The sequence below is a fragment of the Galeopterus variegatus genome, unplaced genomic scaffold (genome assembly GCF_000696425.1).
Source record: "Galeopterus variegatus unplaced genomic scaffold, G_variegatus-3.0.2 Scaffold6857, whole genome shotgun sequence".
Lineage (NCBI taxonomy): Eukaryota > Metazoa > Chordata > Mammalia > Dermoptera > Cynocephalidae > Galeopterus > Galeopterus variegatus.
Window position 1 is genome coordinate 93,990 of NW_007732968.1, and position 20,005 is coordinate 113,994.

General features: G+C 35.6%; 1 protein-coding gene across 1 annotated transcript in view; it reads right to left on the reverse strand.

Annotated features, from left to right (window-relative positions):
- The window catches only part of ARHGAP24 (Rho GTPase activating protein 24), a 60,574-nt gene that overhangs the window by 37,112 nt on the left and 3,457 nt on the right, over window positions 1-20,005 (reverse strand). Inside the window, exon 2 of the mRNA XM_008591349.1 lies at window positions 19,627-19,834. Within this exon, the coding sequence (XP_008589571.1) occupies window positions 19,627-19,834 (208 nt within the window). The remainder of the gene's footprint in view (window positions 1-19,626; window positions 19,835-20,005) is intronic.

Sequence of the window (20,005 nt, forward strand, 5' to 3'; positions counted from 1 at the left end):
GCAAAGCATCTGACCCTTGAAGGTACAGTCACTAGTAGTAAGAAAACCACAGCACAGGGCAAGATATACAGTGACATTAAATACTCCATCAAACTATTTCCACCTTTGGATCCCGCTCTAATCTGGTCCACCATCATCACTGGGTTGGGTTTGTTGCCTTCAGAAAGCAAAGCATCTGACCCTTGAAGGTACAGTCACTAGTAGTAAGAAAACCACAGCACAGGGCAGGATATACAGTGACATTAAATACTCCATCAAACTATTTCCACCTTTGGATCCCGCTCTAATCTGGTCCACCATCATCACTGGGTTGGGTTTATTTGCCTTCAGAGTCAATGACAATTTTTTTAAAGTTATAGGTAGGTTCAAAGAAGAATATAAAATAAAATATAAAATAAATAAGTACATATTTCAATATACAAAATATGTTATGTAAAATGCTGTGACTATATAAATAGAGCATATCAAATATTTATTAATAACTATAAACGCAGGAATAAGTGAGATAATAACGATAAACAAGAAAGATATATTTAACAAGGAATCTGTCTTGGCATTTCATTGATGATCTGTTCATTACACTGACTCTCCTCAAGCACACTGTTTTTAAGGTAACTTGCTTGTTACTTCCATATTATTTCACTTCTAATGAAGTAAGGCATTCTGTGAGCTACCGTATTGAACACATTTGAACACTAGATGGCGTGATTGCAAAGTTAGACATTGGCATGGTGCGAAAATTGCAAAGGATAAGAGGCTGCAGAATCATTCTTCCTCTGCCAGCAATTTTCCTAGCACCAAAGCTGCAGTAATGTTCCAAGAATAGAAATATTTGAGCAATGAATCAAGGTAAGAGAAGCAGAGTGGGATGATTACTTTATTTCTACCCTGAAGTGATATGTTACATTAGCTTTCTAGCATTACAGCAACCTGCACAAAGTTAATTATGTGGAAATGATGAAGAAAATAATGACCAAATACATTTTCTTTTTTTTTTTTAATTAACAGAGGTTATTACATTTTGCTTAAAGGTTAAAACTTAAAAATGTATGACTCTCTTTATTCATGGGCTTTATTAAACTTAGGTTACATTGTAGAAATAGAAACTTCTGCATTTTTCTACCATTCTCAATTTTGGTTTTGCCCTTACTCACTAAATGGAAGAAAACAATCACTTCTGGACGGTCTCCAACATGTTTTGCCAGTTTTGATTCACCTCCAGAGGCTCACAGTCAGTCTTCCCTAATTGTCAGTAGGCTACCTCCTGCAATGGGGAAGTCTGGTGTTTCTCTGAAAAATCTCTTTGTATATTCATTCTGTAAAATAGCAATCTTCTGTATCTAACTCTCCAGCTTGATATTGAACATCTGCTACTTTGCCTAATTAATATTTACTCTAATATGTGCAACCAATTAATTAGATATCAATATTATGTGTTAATTGCCCAATGTACCTAGAAGAACGTGCTATCTATGCCTCAGAAAAATGTTATCTCAGTCTTCACCAAAGTGAAGTGATTGCATTGTAGGACAGCCTATGCACCATGGACAATAAAAGTGCCTCACCTGGTTAATAAGAGTGACAACACACCTGCACAGATCAGGCTCTCATTGCGGTCTAATGAGTAGGTTCTGTTATTAACCCCATTTTGGATACTTTAACAGGAAACTGCACAGATAAAAATTATTTTTGGCTAATCACTGAGATATGAAGTGCTTTAGAGTCATGCTCGTTTGGTAGGAGTTCAAAACTACTTGCTAATGTAAAATCACTATAGAGACTCAAGTCTCTTTCACTCACCTAGTGGTAGAATCTGTTTAGAAATTAAGATAACTAACCATGCACATTATATCCAGTGATAACAGAAAGAGAGAGAGAAGCCCAAAGATCCTGAGTAAAAGAGCCATCAGATCAGGAGGAGCTCTGTAGCATATGTCCCTGAATTGATCAACAAATGAGTTTGGTTTTCACCTTATACTGTGGTTGGACTTTACTTCTGCATCCTGTTTCCTTGTGTGTAGTGCTTTTTTCCAAACTTAAAGGGAGAGTTCCACAAAGCTTTCTACGATTGACTGAATTTTATATTCTCACAGGTCTTCTTTTGATTGTTCTGTGATCACTCATTTAGTCACCAAATAATCCCTGCACACCTGTAATGTGCACTGCCTCTTGCGACATGCTAGGTGAGACAGAAATAAACAACACAGACCCTTTTTGTCCCCCTTGGGCTCACATCACTAACAGATCACCATCAACACTCTTCCATACCATGCCTCCTTTCTTCTACTTCATAACACTCTCTGTATATTCTAACTGCTAAGTCCCTGTCAGGTATACGATCGTAAGGATATTTTTTATACTTGCTGCAGATTATCTGCTCTATTTTTAGTCTGCATGTAATATAGGCCACTTACAAATCTGAACAGGGATAAAGGAGTCTGACAAGAATCCCTCTTTGCTTACCCTCTAGCCCCACTCTTCCTTCCCTAATAAACATACTTATACACACTGATAAACCCAAATGCCACTGTAATTACACAACACAGACAAACCCTTGCAACGTTGAAGCCTCAAAATTAGAAATGGGAATTTTTCACTCTGGATACTAGGCACAGAACAGGATACAATCCCTTGATTTAACTGAATAGAATGAATTTTCAGTACACACATACAGGAAGTTATTAAAGATATCGTGAACTTATACTGCAACAAGCACAATGGGATGCCCTGAAATTCACTTAGAATTAAAAAAAAAAAATGTTATATCCATCAGATTCCAGGGAGAACACATATGAGACTGAAAACATTCAGCCGCACTACCAAGATTAATTCTGCCTCCAAAGTGTCTTGCATAAACAACACTCTGCTTTGTCCACTGAATTCACCAAGATAATAGAAAACCAAATCCAAAGGTACTGAGCAGCTCCAAATTAAACTAAGCGTCTATTAAAAAAAAGTCTGGTTCTGTTCAAAGTTATTCTGGCTTTTTTTGTTTGTTTGTTTAGGTGTCTGTCAAAACTGGTGCACTTTTTGACAGTGAAACAAATCTGGTTAAACTGTCACAGCTTATTGTACAGTTACATAAATGTCACCACTGATGTATACGAAACCAAAAGACAGTTTCACCTCCAGGCAAAGTCCTGGACTACATTGAATTAATGCTTGTTCCAATATAATTCTCCTGGTTTAAAGGTACTGACAGCAGAGAACTGCATGGTGACCCCTGCTAAGGACTGAATTGTGTTCCCATTCCCCAAATCCATACATTGAAGCCCTAACTCCTAATGTGATGGTATTTGGAGATGGGGCCTTTGGGAGGTAATTAGGGTTAGATGAGTTCATGTGGGTGGGGCCCTGGTCTGATGGAGTAAAAGCCCTTATAAAGAGACACTAGAAAGCCGTTAGTGCATGCAGTGAAGAAAGGCCATGTTAGGACACAGTTAAAGGCAGCCATCTGCAAACCAAGCACCCAACCATGCTGGCACCCCAATCTTAGATTTCCAATCTCCCGTACTGTGAGAAAATAAATTTGAGTTGTTTAAGCCACCCAGCCTATAGGATTTTTAAATGGCAGCCTGAGCTAACACAATCCCCAAATCTGCATTTGCTGAGCTTGCCTGTAAAACTGTTAAAAGTACTGCTCGAGTGCTTGGTAATGACATGTTAGCAGAAAAACAGAAACACACTTTTAGTTAATGTGGATTTATGGAAATATTGTCGGACAGACCAATGTGATACAGAAAAATGTGATTCTTGACCTTGGTTGTACACTGAAATCATCTGGAAAGGTTTTCAAAATATTCATGATTGTGTCCTATACATATTGATATAATTGATCTGGATTGAAGCCTGGGCATTGAGATTTTATTCTCATGTGCAGCCAAGGTTGAGAAACACTAATATAGAACACGTATTTGGAGTAAAAAACTTCCAAGGAAAGGAGAGAGTTCCAATGTGTAATGGTCACAAGTTTAAATCTGGCCACGTCTACCATCCAGGGGGGCCTACTGGTTACATGCATGTTTCTCCAGAATTCCCTGATAGAAGAAGTGGTGGGAGGACTGTTGCTGGCGAGATGTTGCTCACGCTTAACCAAACTGTCACACTGATCTTTTCTTTCCTACTTCTAGAACGACTTATGTATATAGAAGTATGTGTGTAGAGACTCCTCCCTTACAATGCCAGCTAATCATGTAAAAAGAATATTTAATAGTTTGATACACAATCATTTCAACACACCTATGTGTGAGCACATGCATGAGAGTACACACAGGCACATACACACAAACGTCCCTCCCTTTCTGTTTATAAGATGCTCAAAGTAACAAATAAAATACCTTGTTGTACAGCTGTAAGGGGGACATTACTTTGAACAAACTGAGTTTGGGGCTTCTGAATAATACACGTCTCAAACAGAAAACAGCTTCACTCCTAAACTGAAAAAAACCATCATGGATATTTGCCCATGTGCTACTTCGGACGACTACCTCCCGTGGGTAAGTCTCTATTGCATTGTTTCTTTGACACCCCCTTGCCTTTCCCTTTCACCTCCTTGCTTCTCCTCTGATCACCATTTTCACCGGTCAATAACCCAAGCTCCTCTTCCTCTGCTGACCTCTAAGTGTTGTTGTTTTCCTGGACTCTTTGCACACTCCCTGGATAAATCCATGAGTTCAACTATCACTTTTCTACAATGAATACAAAGTGCATGAGACCTCTTCACTGAATTATTAGATGTTCCATACATGCTTTGAACTTCATTTGACCAAAATTACCATCACCAACAAAAAAACTGCTGTTTTGGGGGTGCATAAAATTCTTCCTCCTAGAGGATTTTGTCATGATAAATGTCATCACCATTCACACAAATAAGCAAGAAACCTAGAAGTCAGCCTCTTCCTGACACCCTAAAGCTAACAGTGATTAGTGATTCTCAGACTGAGCTGTATGTTGGAATCACCTGGGAAGTTTTTAAAAATATTAATGACTGGATCACATGCATTTTGACATAACACCTTATGCATCCATATCCTCCTCAGTAGTCTCACTGACACTGCTCAAGTTCAGGTTTACATCCATCACCTCCATGAACACAACAGCATATTAACTGGTCTTCCTGCTACAAGCCTGTCCTCCTACCCCTAACCTCCTTAACAAACACATACAGGTGGTAATTATCAGTAACAAATACATATAAATAGCAAGTAAAATGCTTTGTCGTACAGATTTTGAATACCATATTTGAATACAAAGAGAAATTGTTTAAGCATGTATAGATAAGTATATATCACATAGAAACCTACACACTTATTTTATAGACTAGTCACTAAAATTCTTGTCATTTAGCTAGTTTGTTAGTATGTTTGAGGACATTAATTCACTTTAGAAATAGCCATATTCTAATTTGTCCAAGTAAATTAAAAATTTACACTAAAAAATAAAAATAAACTGACTTTCTATTATAGTATCAATGTGCTTTCACAATAAAGGAAAGACTAGCAGAATTGAGGCACTTATAATGCGTGATATAGAATATTCAGAAGAATTTCTTAAAGCAATATTATATCAATATAGCTCTTTTTAAAACAGGTTACCTCGTACATGCATATGCATTCAATTCCAACAACAAAACCTAATTAAAACCTTTAGTGCTGTCAGTTACAAAATCAAAATGAGTCAATTATGTACCTCTGAGTCTAGCAATTTTGGACCAAAGGTTCAATGTCATATCCAAATTTAACTTAAGAGGTAATATTTAAATGCACATAACACATTTTTGTACTATAAATGACATTAATATTTTCCAAACTCTTAAGAACCAAGTTATAAAAAAACCCATAAGTTTCTGCCATAGAAATTAAATCTGGAGTCAATGAAGCCACCAAGCTTTTCCTATTAAACTAAAATCTTATTCACATCAATAATGTATATAATTATTTAGGGCTGGCTGGTTAGCTCAGTTGGTTAGAGTGTGGTGCTGATAACACCAAGGTGAAGGGTTCAGATCTCTGTGCCAGCCAGCTGCCAAAACAAACAAAAAATAATAATAATTTAGAAGAAAAAATAATGTATATAATTATTTAGACTAAGTACTAACATAAGGAATTATTTATTTATTTATTTATTTTTATTTATTTATTTTTTTAAAAGATGACCGGTAAGGGGATCTTAACCCTTGACTTGGTGTTGTCAGCACCACGCTCACCCAGTGAGCGAACCGGCCATCCCTATATGGGATCCGAACCCGGGGCCTTGGTGTTATCAGCACCGCACTCTCCCGAGTGAGCCACAGGCCGGCCCATAAGGAATTATTTAAAGTCAACAATGATAAAGAGATGATGGCCTGTTTTCAAACCCGATATTCTATTGTAAGTGTGTGTATATACATGTACTGTATATACACATATGCACATACTATACCCATACATATATGTACATACATACTCGTACATATATATTTTGCTCTTTGTAAAACTGTTTTAAACATATCTGGTCAGTTTTGTGGTATGAAGGAAATCAATCGTGGCTCTCCTAAAACCACATCCAGACTATATACGTTGGACTTTGTTCTCTTCTCAGTGCCAGCAGATCCTCACTGCATTTACATATTTATAATTGTCCCAAAAGAAAGCTGGAGGCTTTGAGGTCCCACAGATTATCTATAGTCGCCAATGGACAAAGTAGTTAGTTTGTTCAAGATTTTTAATAGACATAGCATTTTGGATCTAGTTCAGGAGTCACAATGGTGTAATATTCACACACTAGTTCTTTTTCTGGCTGCTCTGAGGAATAAGACTTCCTAAATTCACAAAGTGTAACATATATACTGAGAAATGCAAGAATGGTTAAAAAGATTGGTAGGTTATTATCAATTCAGATAACCTATTTTCAGGGAGATATCAAGAAACTAATCACTACTCTTGTTGTCACATATATACTGAGAAATGCAAGAATGGTTAAAAAGATTGGTAGGTTATTATCAATTCAGATGACCTATTTTCAGGGAGATATCAAGAAACTAATCACTACTCTTGTTGTGAGAGATACAACAAGAAAATTCATTTGTAGCAATTTAAAAATCATACTTAACAAATAGCACCTACTGTTCCATGAATTACATGACTGTAGTTTGAGAGGTGGACTGAGGCACTGCTTGCTCACCTCACATTTCCTCCAGGAATGGCTCAGAAATAAAGACAACTGGAAGAAATAATATGCAATCTCTAAGTACACTATAGTTATACGTTTATCTACTTAGATTATGTAAATAATGAGCTTTCATTTCTTGCTTAATTGGAGTATGCTGTTTTTCTTAACATCTGACTCCTGCCGAGACAATGAGAGTGTTCTTTCTTAGAAACTTGACATGACTCTTTCAGTTTTCGTGTCTCAACGTTGGTAAATGTAATGCATGTGCCGGAAATGTCATCACATAGCCCTTTCTTGCTTCAATTGTACCCAGGACTGGAAATGCAATGGATTGTAATTTCAGTTTTGTATGGTCTCCAAAATCTTGGCAGACAGTTAATGACCTTGGCTTAGTAAAAACAGAGAAGTTACAGCTATATTTAGTTATGTCACAATTTTATTTTGTCTGCCTACATGTTTTTTAACCTCACTAAACTCTGCAGATGGATTTTCAGGAGAAACAAAGGAAATGTAATCATTGTAATATATTTGACAACTTATCTTTTTCTAAGAGATTTCAGATTATGCAACGAAGAACTTCCCAGAGAAGTATTATTGATGTTCTGATGCAGAGAGGGTATATATATTTCCCTAAGAGCATTTAAATCCCATATACATACTTTAATACTTCTATTTTAAAACAAAAAATAAAATAGAGCCAAACATCACAAATAATTTTTGTAGCCAATGAAGTCTAAATAGTAACTACGGTTACCTCAATATATATATATTTTTTCTTATTAATGTATTGCCAAAAGTCACCCAATTTCATGTGACCCATTTCCTTCCATAATCATCACAGGTTTGGAGGACTGTGATGATGTGATTCTGGGATGAATGATGAAGAACATATAAACACTGATTTTCAGAAAAAAAATTTTTTTCCTAATAAAGTCAATAAGGTAGAAAACAAACCTTTGTGCCTTATACAAGAGATGAGTGAAGAGAGGCCTAGTTTTGCATTGACAACTCTCTTAACTCACAACATTAGAGGGAAATTAAAAGGATTTTGTGGTATATCCAGGTATGTCAACAAGTTAACACCAAAGTCATTCAAGTAGGTGTAAAACTTGTCCCTTCTCTAAATGCTTCAAAAGTCTTCTATTACAACATGAACGTATGCTCGACCTATGAATTAGTTGATACCATTCTAGTTCATTAATGCACATGTATAAATCAGGGGACGGAATAAAAAGCTTTAAAATATTCCAATTATGTATTTATTGTGGCTCTCAAATTAAAATGCTCCTATACTCTTTGTCAGAGGGATACTTTATCACCACGTACACAGATATTTATTATATTAGTGTTTACTACTTGGACCATTTTTTAAAGAGAGGTCACTGTAAATGGAAGAAAGAACGACAAACAAAATTGTACTGAGAGAAAACAAGTTTTTTTGTTTGGGTTTGGTTTGGGTTGATTTTTGTTTTATTGTTTCTGTCATTTTATTATAAATCAAAATCTAGTTTACTTTGGGAGTATAACACTTCCACATTCATGAGAGCATCTCTGGAGTAGAAAACAAAGGTACTAGTCCTAATTTATAGCTGTGGCTTTAATGAAATCTTAAACCCATTCATAAGAGTATTACTTTGTACACTGACACAGGCAGTCATTTTGACTATGTTGACAAAAATGATTGTGAAGGTTAATTCTAGATGTCAACTTGGTTAGATGAAGGAATGCTGAGAAACCTGGTAAAGCAATCTTTTCAAGTGTGTCCATGAGGGTGTTTCCAGCAGAGATTAGTATGACAGTCGGAGTGGCCTGGGTGGGAAAGACCCACCCTCAGTGTGGGTGGGAACCATCCAATCCACTGGGGGTTCGGAGAGAACAAAAGACAGAGGAAAGAGGTGAAGTGCTCTCTTGATCTGCTGGAGCTGGGATATACTCTTCTCTCCTGTCCGTGGACATCAGAGCTTGAGACTCTTCAGCTTTTGGGTTCCAGAACTTACACCAAGAACACCATCGGCTTCCCTGGTTCTGAGGCCTCTGGACTTGGACTGAGCCACGCTACCGGCATCCAGTTTATAGACGGCCTATCGTGGGACTTTTCTTCATAGCCACGTGAGCTAATTCCCCTAATAAATGCCTCTCATATAATTATAACATATCCTATTGATTTTGTCTCTCTGGAGAACCCTGACTAATACAATGATATTCTAACAATTTTAGAAGTTGTTTTGCAACAAGATAATTTTCATTCCTAGATTCTAATCTATGACAATAAGCATATGAGCTTTTTCAGATATAAGAAATTCTGGTGTTCTTTCATTCAACAAATATATTAAAAATATATTCATTTTATTCATTTATTCAACAAAGATTTATTGAGTGCCTACATTGTGTCAGATATTGTTCTAGGTATTAGCGATAAAAATAGGTGACAAAAGTACACAAAATTCTCTACCTTTTTGAGTTCATATGCTAGTCCTACCTGTAAGTTTTACTTTATGAATATAGAGTTTTAAGTGAATATCCACAGTGATATCCTCTGGGGTATGTAGATGCAAGTTCCCATGATAACACAGATGTTTATCTCAATTCTAAACAGATATTCCAGAACATTACTATTGTTTCTTTAGAGACTTGTTAACCATTCTCTTACTATGAATTATCAAGGTATAAGCATATGCCTTCTAAAAAGGATACATAAGTGGCTCAAAAGCACATGAAAAGAAATTCAACATCACTAGTCATTCAGGAATTGTATGTTAAGACTAAAATGAGAAACGATTTCATACTCACTAGAATGGCTAGAATAAAAACTTGAAACATTTGTACATTGCTGGTAGAAATATGAAATGGTACAGCAACTTTGGAAAACAGTTTAGCAATTCCTCAAATGTTAAACCTAGACATGATCAAGCAATTCCACTTCTATTTATATACCCAAGAGAAATGAAAACATATGTCTACATAAAAACTTGTACACGAATGTTCCCAGAAGCATTATTCATAACAACCAAAAGGTGGAAACAATATAAATGTCTACCAACTGATGAATGGATAAAGAAAATGTAGCATATCCATAAGATAAAATTCTGTTCATCAATAAAAAGCAACAAACTATATGTCATGATGTGGACAAAGCTCAAAAACATTATGCTAAGTGAGAGAAGCGGGATGCAGAGAATATTGAATGATTCCATTTATATGAAAAGTCCAGAAAAGGGGTAAATCTGTACAGACAGAAATTAGATTAGTGGTTGCCTGGGCAGAAAGAGGGGCTGAAGATAATGGTAAATGGGCATAAGGGATCTTACTGGGGTGATAAAAATGGTCAGAAACTGATTTATCGTAGTGGTTTTCTGACTCAGTAAATTTGTTAAAAATCATTGAATTGTATCCTTGAAATGAGTGAATTATACAGTACATAAAATATGACTCAAATCTATTTCAAAAAACATGACTTTAAGTGATACACTTTCATGAAAGAAAATTTATAATCTGAATTATAAAACATACGAAAACAAACACTTTCAGAAAATAACACCTTATAGGTATCTTATTTTTTTTCAGTAGGAATTGCCCATGGAGATTTCAAAACAGAAATGAAAACTTCCTGGATTAAAAACACTGAAGAGTTTGTAGTCGAGCAGTAGTCTCCATCTCAAATAGATTCAGTCATATTACTCTTCCTCCATATCTAACATAGCAGTCAGAATTGTTATTATCATCATTGTACTTCCAATGAAAATAAAAATTGCCTCCTATACGCCAGGGACTGTGCTAAGTGTTTTATTTATATTATACCCTTTATTCCTGGTGCTTTTGTTCCATTTTGTTTTATTTTTAAGGGAATGAATACAACCACCCCATGGGATTAGACATTATTTCCACTTTATTTGAGGAAACTAGAAGTTTTGAGAGGTTGAGTCACTAGACCTAGTTCATTAACATGGGTAGTAAATTTTGGGCCTGGGATTTAGTCCCACACCTGCCTGTCAGTAAAGCCTGAACTCTTAACTTCTATATTGTGTTCTTACAAATAAGTAGACAAATACCAACTGACAGATATGCCAAATACTGAGAGGCTTTCTGGTTAATTGGGTACTTTTATTTACAACCCGGTTGGGTTTCAGTGGAAGTGAGCCCAATTCAGCAAAGATGAATGGAAAGGAAAACAAAGTTCATGTTCCTGACTTCAGATGCACAGCCTTTTTAAATACATCACAAAGAGTAAAAAACAATGAAACACGACAGATTTCTAGGTAACAACCTATCACACACAAAACATTCAGTAAGTATCCATTCACGTATTTTTCACATGTGAGATATTTTCCCTTTAAGCCCATTAATTTTTCAGACCTTGGTATGTTTATAAGGAGGTTTCATGGAAACCTTGTGAGTTATATCCATTGTTCAAATTAGATATAAGCCAAGCATTCAAGGCAGTTAGGCCTGCCAGTACTAGCAAAGAGTGATTGGACTGTATTTCCCAAAGTGTGGGCTATTCCAAGTAATTTAAGGTGCCCCCCCAAATAGGATATTGACATTAAATTACATGGCAGGAACATTAGTCCTTTTTTGATTCTTTCAATTCTGGTTACACCAAAGAGGAACCACCATTTGTGAATAAGAGACTTAAAGTGGTACCAGCACTTGCCAACATCCTATTTCATTAAATAAACAGAGGGCCCTAATGTCAGAGTCTATGGAAAGCAACTGCTCAGGGGCATTTAACAACATGCGTCTGTTGTTATTGCATTTATGTTACACTGACCTTACGTTTAAGCAGTGGTGCTGGTTTTCAAGTGACAATAATAATATAAATTTTCTTTTACAACAAAATATCAATAAACCTAGTACAGGTGTTACATGGATATGGCTAAGTCATGATGGTAGCAGGCGAATGACAGTCATTTGGGACATACTCAAAGACAATGGTTATCAAATCTTGATAACCAGCATGTCTCTAAGAACTGCATCACAGAACAGGAACATTAAGAGGTAATCACACTTAAACAGCTGTTCAGGACTTTGGAGGGCTGGCCCCTCTATTGACTTCAGAGAGTCATTTAGGGTGCTGAGAGTAGGAGCCAGTATATCATCCATACATTCAGAGCTTGCCTTAGGCCAACTCCTGGGAGTCTGTTCTTTGCTTTTCCAACTCTTTAGGGATGTAAATTCCTCCCTTTACCTATCCACATGCCCTCAAGCTACCACTTGCTTTCACCACAACTGTATAGTTTGCTACTGTACTGAACTCTCCAGTGTTTGAGTTTTCGCATGGATCGAAACATAAAAGTGCAGGAATGTAGCTTTCGGGCTGTCCTAAAATTTCAAGGCCTTTTCAGCAGATAGGAAATTATGTGTTTTACACATCAACTCTATACACCAGAAAATAATCTATCTTTCACAGTAGTGTAAGACCTGCCTTGCCTATTTAGAACTAATACGTTGCTCCCAATAATGTTTTGAGGTCGATTTTCCCATTTCACATATGAGAAAACTGAGGCATATCACTTGCGATGAATGATATCCCTTTATCCCACACTCCTGCAGACTATGGTCCAGCTAGTATTTCCCATGTTGTGGTTTTAGAATCATGCATATAAGAATTAACTGAGGATTTGTTGAAAATGCAGATTCCTAGGCATTCCCCAACATTTTAAATCAGAATAAGTGAGGTCTGGGCATCTGGATCTTAAAACAGTCCTCTAAGTCATTCTTATGCAAACTAATATTTGTGAATGTCTACTGTGTCTACAGTGCTCCCTACTCTCAAATCATTTTTCATAACTCAGATCAGTAATGCCCAGAGCCATATTGCTTCCCAGAGGATTAAATTAAAATATGTTTAGCTTTTCTCTTTTCTAAATTTTAGGCTTTTTTTTTTCTTTTTTGCATTTTATCTCTGCAGACTTACAGTTTCTTTAGTCACTACCAAACAGAAAAATAAATGAAAGGGGAGACTAGACGGGAGGAGGAAAGCAGGAACTGAGTATGTGGTTGGGCAGCTGGGGTACCTCGGACAGCAGCTGCTTTAGGCATTCTTGGACAGAGCGTGTAAAATCTCTGACTTCACGCAGCCTTCTGTCCTTGCTCTTGAATGCTGTGCTGCAAGTGCATACTTATTTTGTTGCCAAGCAGTTAATGCAATGCTGGTGACACCCACACTGCTGTTCTTGACCCTACCTTCCAGCTCTTCTCAACTTTTAACAGCTGATACCATTTGGAAAGCTTTGGAAACAAAATAACACCCAGTTTGTAATTTGATTTTCTACATTTTATATTTCAGAAGTTTAATAGAAAATGCTATATTTTAATTTGTTTTCAAATTAGAAAGAATGAAGATAGGAATGGTTAGAAAATACATCTGTTGTTTTGTTTTGTTTTGCAGTTGACAGGAACTGATAAAATACAAATCCTTTCAGGTCAATGAGAATGCCTTTTCTCGCAAAATTCATTTTGGTCAAGGAATCTGTGGGAATATGTCATAACTGTAGGAACAATAAGTTATGCATCCATAAAAGTCTCAAACTTGAACTTTCGAACTGGATAAATAGCATTTGATATAATTAAAGAAGAACGGAAAGTGCCTGGTTTAATAAAAGCTGGTGTGTGCACTTGCAACCACTAATTCAAATAATGTATAATGTATGTTCCAAATGTCTTTTCTTCAAACCGTCTTTTCTTTTTTTTCTCCTACAGGACAAAAATTTGTTCTCATTCAAATGTGATATATTTTCTTCCAAACCCCAAATAGATCCATAGCTTCAAAGGCACAGGAAGATTTATGAGCACAGATTCTCTTCAGCACAGGACTGATGTGTACAAAACATTAAAACAACAACACAGACAGAATTAAATGAACCAAAGTTGTGACAGGATGAATTATTATATAGTCCTTGTGATCATGTTTGTAGAAACTACTTAGTGACATGAAGAAGTATTCATGATATAATGTTAAGGAGAAAAGGCATGATATAAAACTGTATGATTCCAATACTTTGCATATATACCTATTTGCTTTTTGATGTATCTATGTATAATTCTCTACATATCTAATTATTTATATGCTACCTATAACAAGAGCTCTCTGGGTTGCTGAATTTTGAAATATTTGTCTTTCCTTCTTATATTTTTCTATCTTCTAAATGGTATACAAAATATAATTTAAAATATAATTTTAATATTTAAATTAAATTTTAGTAACACTTCATACTATTAACATTTTAAAATGTTATTAGAAAAAGTTCACTTTAAAATCAAATTTCAGGGCTTAATATTAGAGCTATAATGTCAATGACTAGAGATTATCTTTGCAAAATTTCTGTGGGAACTTCTTTGAAGATTTTAATAAATATATTTTAACAAGTAAAGATGAAAGCTAAATCATATCAGCTCTTTAGTGAGCAACAAGCATTAGAATAAACAGGGAAAAATATTGTTTCATTCTCACTCTTTAACATGTTTCACAATGAACAGTTTCTGTACTTTGCTTTACATCCTAATATCTATTCAAAGCATTATGCACAATCTGTATTTCTTAAACTTACATTCTTTATCATCTTACTGGTGAACACTGGTGAGACTACCTTCAGCTAAAGAATGTTCCCAGGAAGTTTGTTTCCACATCTTTAAGATTGAAACCTGAGCTGGGGCTTGATCATGTGAAATACCAAACTCAGCCAATTTACTAAAAAAGTGGATGGGATAGAAGAATCTACTTGGACACGTTTCTGAAAATACCCTCACCATCCCTTGGGAAATTATGGATTTTTCTTTCCCTGACCAGTGGAAGCAATTACATTTTGCCACAAATATGTTACTATCTTCTTTTTACCTCACTGTTCATAGATTTAGGAGTCTCTTTTTATAATCAGCAGAATCCAGGAATTTGTATATCTCCTGCCTGAGACTGAGAGACTCAAGCCTGATAATTTCTCAAAAGGAAATTGAAAGAATTCATGGTATCAGAGTGACCTTTTTAAAATCTATAAATAAATTTTTTTTCATTTACCTGCTAAAAATCTTTCAATGAATTTCCATTTCACTTAGAAAAATAACTAAATTTTTTGTTATAATCTTCTGGGTCACACAGAAGCTATCTCTTCCACCTCATCTCTGGGAACATCGTTCGTCACTCACCGTATTCCTGTCACAATGGCCTTCTGAATGTTCTTCAAACAAATTAAGCCGGGCCTGTCGCTAGGCCTTGTGCTTGCTCTTCTTCCACGTGGAAAGTGCCTCCACCGTACCTTAGGTGTGGCGGGCTTCTTGTCACACCAAGCCTAAACTCAAATTCTATGTCCTCAGGAAGGAGACGTGGATCTCCACTTCACTCAGTAACATATCAGCATGTCACCCTCGTCACTCTTTGAAATTATTTATATTCACTACGTATCTTCCTACTGCTAATAATGCAAACCTCGGAAGAGAATGGACATGTCTCCTTTTCAGCTGGAGCAGTGTCTAAGACATAGTTAATACTCCAAAACTACTTGTTGAATGAATGAATGAGGTAGATTGTCTCTAAAGGTGGCTGTCAATAACTTCTCCCATCCCTGTACATCTGCTAACATTTTTTCCAAGAAGTAGAGTCAATTTTCTGTCCCTTTTAATCTGAGCTGGCCTTGTGATTTTCCTTTGGCCAGAAGAATTCAGTGGATGTGGCATTGTGCCAGTTCTGGGCCTAGCCCTTAATAAATCTTGTGCTTCCACTTTTGCTATTTTTGAGTCCTGAGCCACAATGTAAAGGGTCCCAACAATTGGCTAAACGGAGAAGGCCTGAAAGATACAAGACTGCAAAAAGACATAGAGATGCTCAAGCAGGCATCAGCCATTCTAGGCAGCTCAGCTCAGCCACCAGGCTTAGGGAGGAAACTCTTGGATGCTGCAGCTGTTCTAAATCGCAGCAACCAATACCACGTAGAACAGAGACAAGCCAACTCTGCTGAGCACTGCCCAAATGCAGAATCTGAAAAAGCTGTTGTTTTAAACCAAAAAAGTTTGGAGTGGTTTGCTATGCAGCTGAAATAGTCATTGGTACCAGAAATTGGGTGCTGCTGCAACACACATCTAAAATATGTGGTACTGGCATTGGAACCTGGCAGAGTCTGGACAGTCAATGAGGAGACTATTAGTAAGAGCTGGAAGAGTAGTGAAAATATTGCTATCAGAGGCTAGAGAAAAGTAAATGCTTATTGAACAGTGCTGGAAACTTGGACTTGACTGCAGTAACTTGGAACACAGGAAACATTCCTGATGAACTTGTGGCCCTGGCTTAGGAGGTTTTTAGACCAAATGCTGAATGTACTAATTGCCTACTTTTATTTGTTTATAGTAAGGTAATGCAAGAGAGAGATGAGCTAAAAAAGGAACTGTTCTATTTTGAAGAAGAATTTGTAGAAACTACTATGGCCCCAGGACAATATCTTAGCTGGTAAAAGGTTCTCAGAGTAAGAAGCGGCCATAGAGAAAAGATAAAATCTAGGGTTCTGCCAGTAAAACATGACGTAAGGTAAAGTCCAAATGATGAGTGTTACTGGAAGACCCCTTGTTAAAACTTCTGAAAGTCTTAGCACCTCACAGATTGTCTCGGCAAAACAAACCTTTTGCTACATTTCTTTCAGTCTGTTTACACTCTGATGCATTTTACACGTAAATACATACAAGGGTACTTCCAAAAGTTCATGGAAAAATAGAATTAAAATATAATATGAATCCTTTCCATGAACTTTTTGAAGTACCCTGGTACATTTTACATAATTAGGATCATATTTTAAGTAAAGATTGCACCATATTTCAGGGTCATTGAGAACTGGATTTCGAGTGGTTATTGAGAACTGGACTTGGAGATAATTGCTTACAACACACACCTGTTCATGCAGGGTTCCTAAAATGTATTAAATATATCTCCATTCCCACATATCAGCAAAGATCTGTGATAAGAACCAAATCATAAATGTCTATGGAAAAATAATTTTTAATAAATATGCTTTGCTATAATTTCATCTGCATATATTCAGGCCATATGTAAATATTTTTAAAAGGCATTGAAACTTATTATTGTCTTGTGAAGTTTATTGTAGAGGATGTTGTTTATCCCATTTCATAATATTCTATTATAAAGATCCTATTGACAAATTTCTTTCTAATTTTGGTACCAAAAATTTACCTGTCTCCTAGTAAGTCATTGTTTATACGTTGTGGACAGGCCTGAACTATGTAACTACTAATCTGGTTTTCCTCTTCAAAGTATAGAGTAAGATAAGATTTTTACTCCGCTGCAAAAAATGTATTTGCAGTCTTGAAATTGGTTCTCTGACCCTATCATTGAATTAATTTTTTTTGCCTCCACATTTAATTTTTTTCTCTCAGAGAGAATTTATCCTTATAAAGTATGTGTAATACTTTTTTGTAAAAGGCAGAGTTTTAGTGAATTAACTATTTGATTACTTTTCTGTCTTATTTTTCCATTGATAATGTAATTAGCATTTTCCCACAATTTTAAGAACTGTATAATATTTTGTTATTTTGTTATAGGATCATATTATAGATTTAGTAATTTTTTTTTTTTTTTGGTGGCTTGCCAGTAGGGGGATTCAAACCCTTGACCTTGACATTACAAAGTGGCACTCTAACCAAGTGAGCTAACCAGACAGCCCTAATATTTTGTTACATGAATGCACCATTATTTAATTAACCATACTCACTATTGGAGATAATAGACTGGTATTCATTTTATACTATTGTAAAAATTGTGATAAACAACTCTGCACTTAAGTTTTTTCTCCACATATCTGACTTTTTCTAGGACTAGAATTTCCTGCTTAAAGGCTCTTGAAATGTATTAGTAAATTGCTTTAGAAAGACTGGAACAATTTGCATCTTTACATCAGGGTGCCTACCTCAACACACCTTGCCAGCACTGAGTATTATCATTTTTCAGGACTTTGTTAATGTGACCAGTAAAAGGGTATTAAATAATTTAATGCACATTTCTTGAATTATTAGTGAGAGCCTGTATTCTCAATGATGCTTCCTTTATTTAATATCATATTTTCAAGTATCATCTCATCTATCTATTCTATAGATCTGTGTCTATCCATGTGCTAATTCTACAATTTCAAAAAGAAAAAACACTTAATAGATGATATGGTCTAAATGTTTGTTTCCTCTCAAATTTGTATGCTGAAAATCTTATCATCAATGTGATGGTATTAGGAGGTGGGGCCTTTGGGAGGTGTTCCGTCATGAGAATGGAGTCTTCATAAATGGGATTAGCGCTCTCATAAAAGAGGTCTTGAGAGCTGCCTTGTCCCTTCACCATCTGAGGACACAGAGAGAAGGTGCCATCTATGAACCAGAGTGAGCCCTCACCAGACATGGAATTTGCTGGTGCCTTGGTCTTGAACTTTCCAGCCTCCAGAACTGAGAGAAATAAATGTCTTTTGTTTATAAGCTACCCAGTTTATGGTATTTTCTTATAGCAGCCCAAATGAATTAAAACAATAGAAAATTTTCAATTTACAAGTATTAATATTACTATTATTCACAAAGTCCAATGCTGAGTATCTCTCCTAAGTAAATAATCCAAAAATATAAAAATATTTATGCAAATATTTATCCACTACAACAATATTTACAATAGAGAATAAGTCATAATATAAATACCCAACAATACTGAAATGGTTATGAATAATATACCTGTAGAGTAAAATATTACATATTAAAATATTTTTACAAGTTGCTAATGATAAAATGTTAAAATATATTGGAATTAAAGGACATTTTTCAATTGTCAGTATGGAAAAACTTCTGCTATACAATGATTAATAATATTAACAAAAGATTTTTTTCTACTACATTTTTAAAAAGTGAAATGAAGGAGATAACTCACAAAATAATAACAGTGATTAAATTTTAGCTAGTAGAGCTATGGGTACTTTATACTCTCTTCCCTGGAACTTCCATTATTTTGGAATTTCACCATGCTATGCTTCTCTTTGTTTCCTTGTAAATCTACTCAATGTTAAGGTGGAACTCTATGTTTAAAAATATAATGCTTTTATTATTAATATAAATTGTCATTTTAATTACATTGCCAATATCCCAATCTCTACCCATCGATATTTTTAATATCCCTTAACTGAAAAAATTCAAAACATCATCAAAGAGGAAACTCTTATTTTACAAGTTTACCTTTTCTGATACAAGTCTAGTATAGTTTTAATTTAGGACCAAAGGAAAAGAACAAATACTGTTTGAAGAGGGGAAAAAAATGTATGGAAGAGAAAGATATCAAATATGCCAAATTTTTGATTTTGTAACTTAATAGAAACAATCCACACTGGTGTGGTCAAATAATTCATCTTCTGAAGTGTTATCACATCAGTCAAGGTTATATGATCTCAGCTCACTGCATGCTTTCGGTTCAGTCTAAATTTCTCAATGAAGGACAGTTAGTAAAATCTTGACATGTACCTGTCAAATGATGGCTTCTCTCCACAGTCAAAGGCATCCTGGAGCTCCTTCACAAGATTAGCCTGGCCTGGCAGTCGAAAGAGACCCTCTTCTTTCAGCCCCCTTTGTCGGATAAAGTCCACACACTGCTCCACCAACATTGGAGCCAGACGGTTCCCATATCTCTTCTCGTAACGAACAGTGTCTTCCAGTTTCTGTCCAAATATGCCTGGAAAAGAAAGGATCAGAGTGAATTTTAGAAATTTATCTTTTCCCACTTGGTTCTTTTCTTTTTAAACTCAATGTAAAGGAAAAACAAATATTAGGATGCTAGCAAGCGCTTAACATTAGGTATTTCATGTTATTATACAATTAAAATCATTGTATACAATTCTTCAAA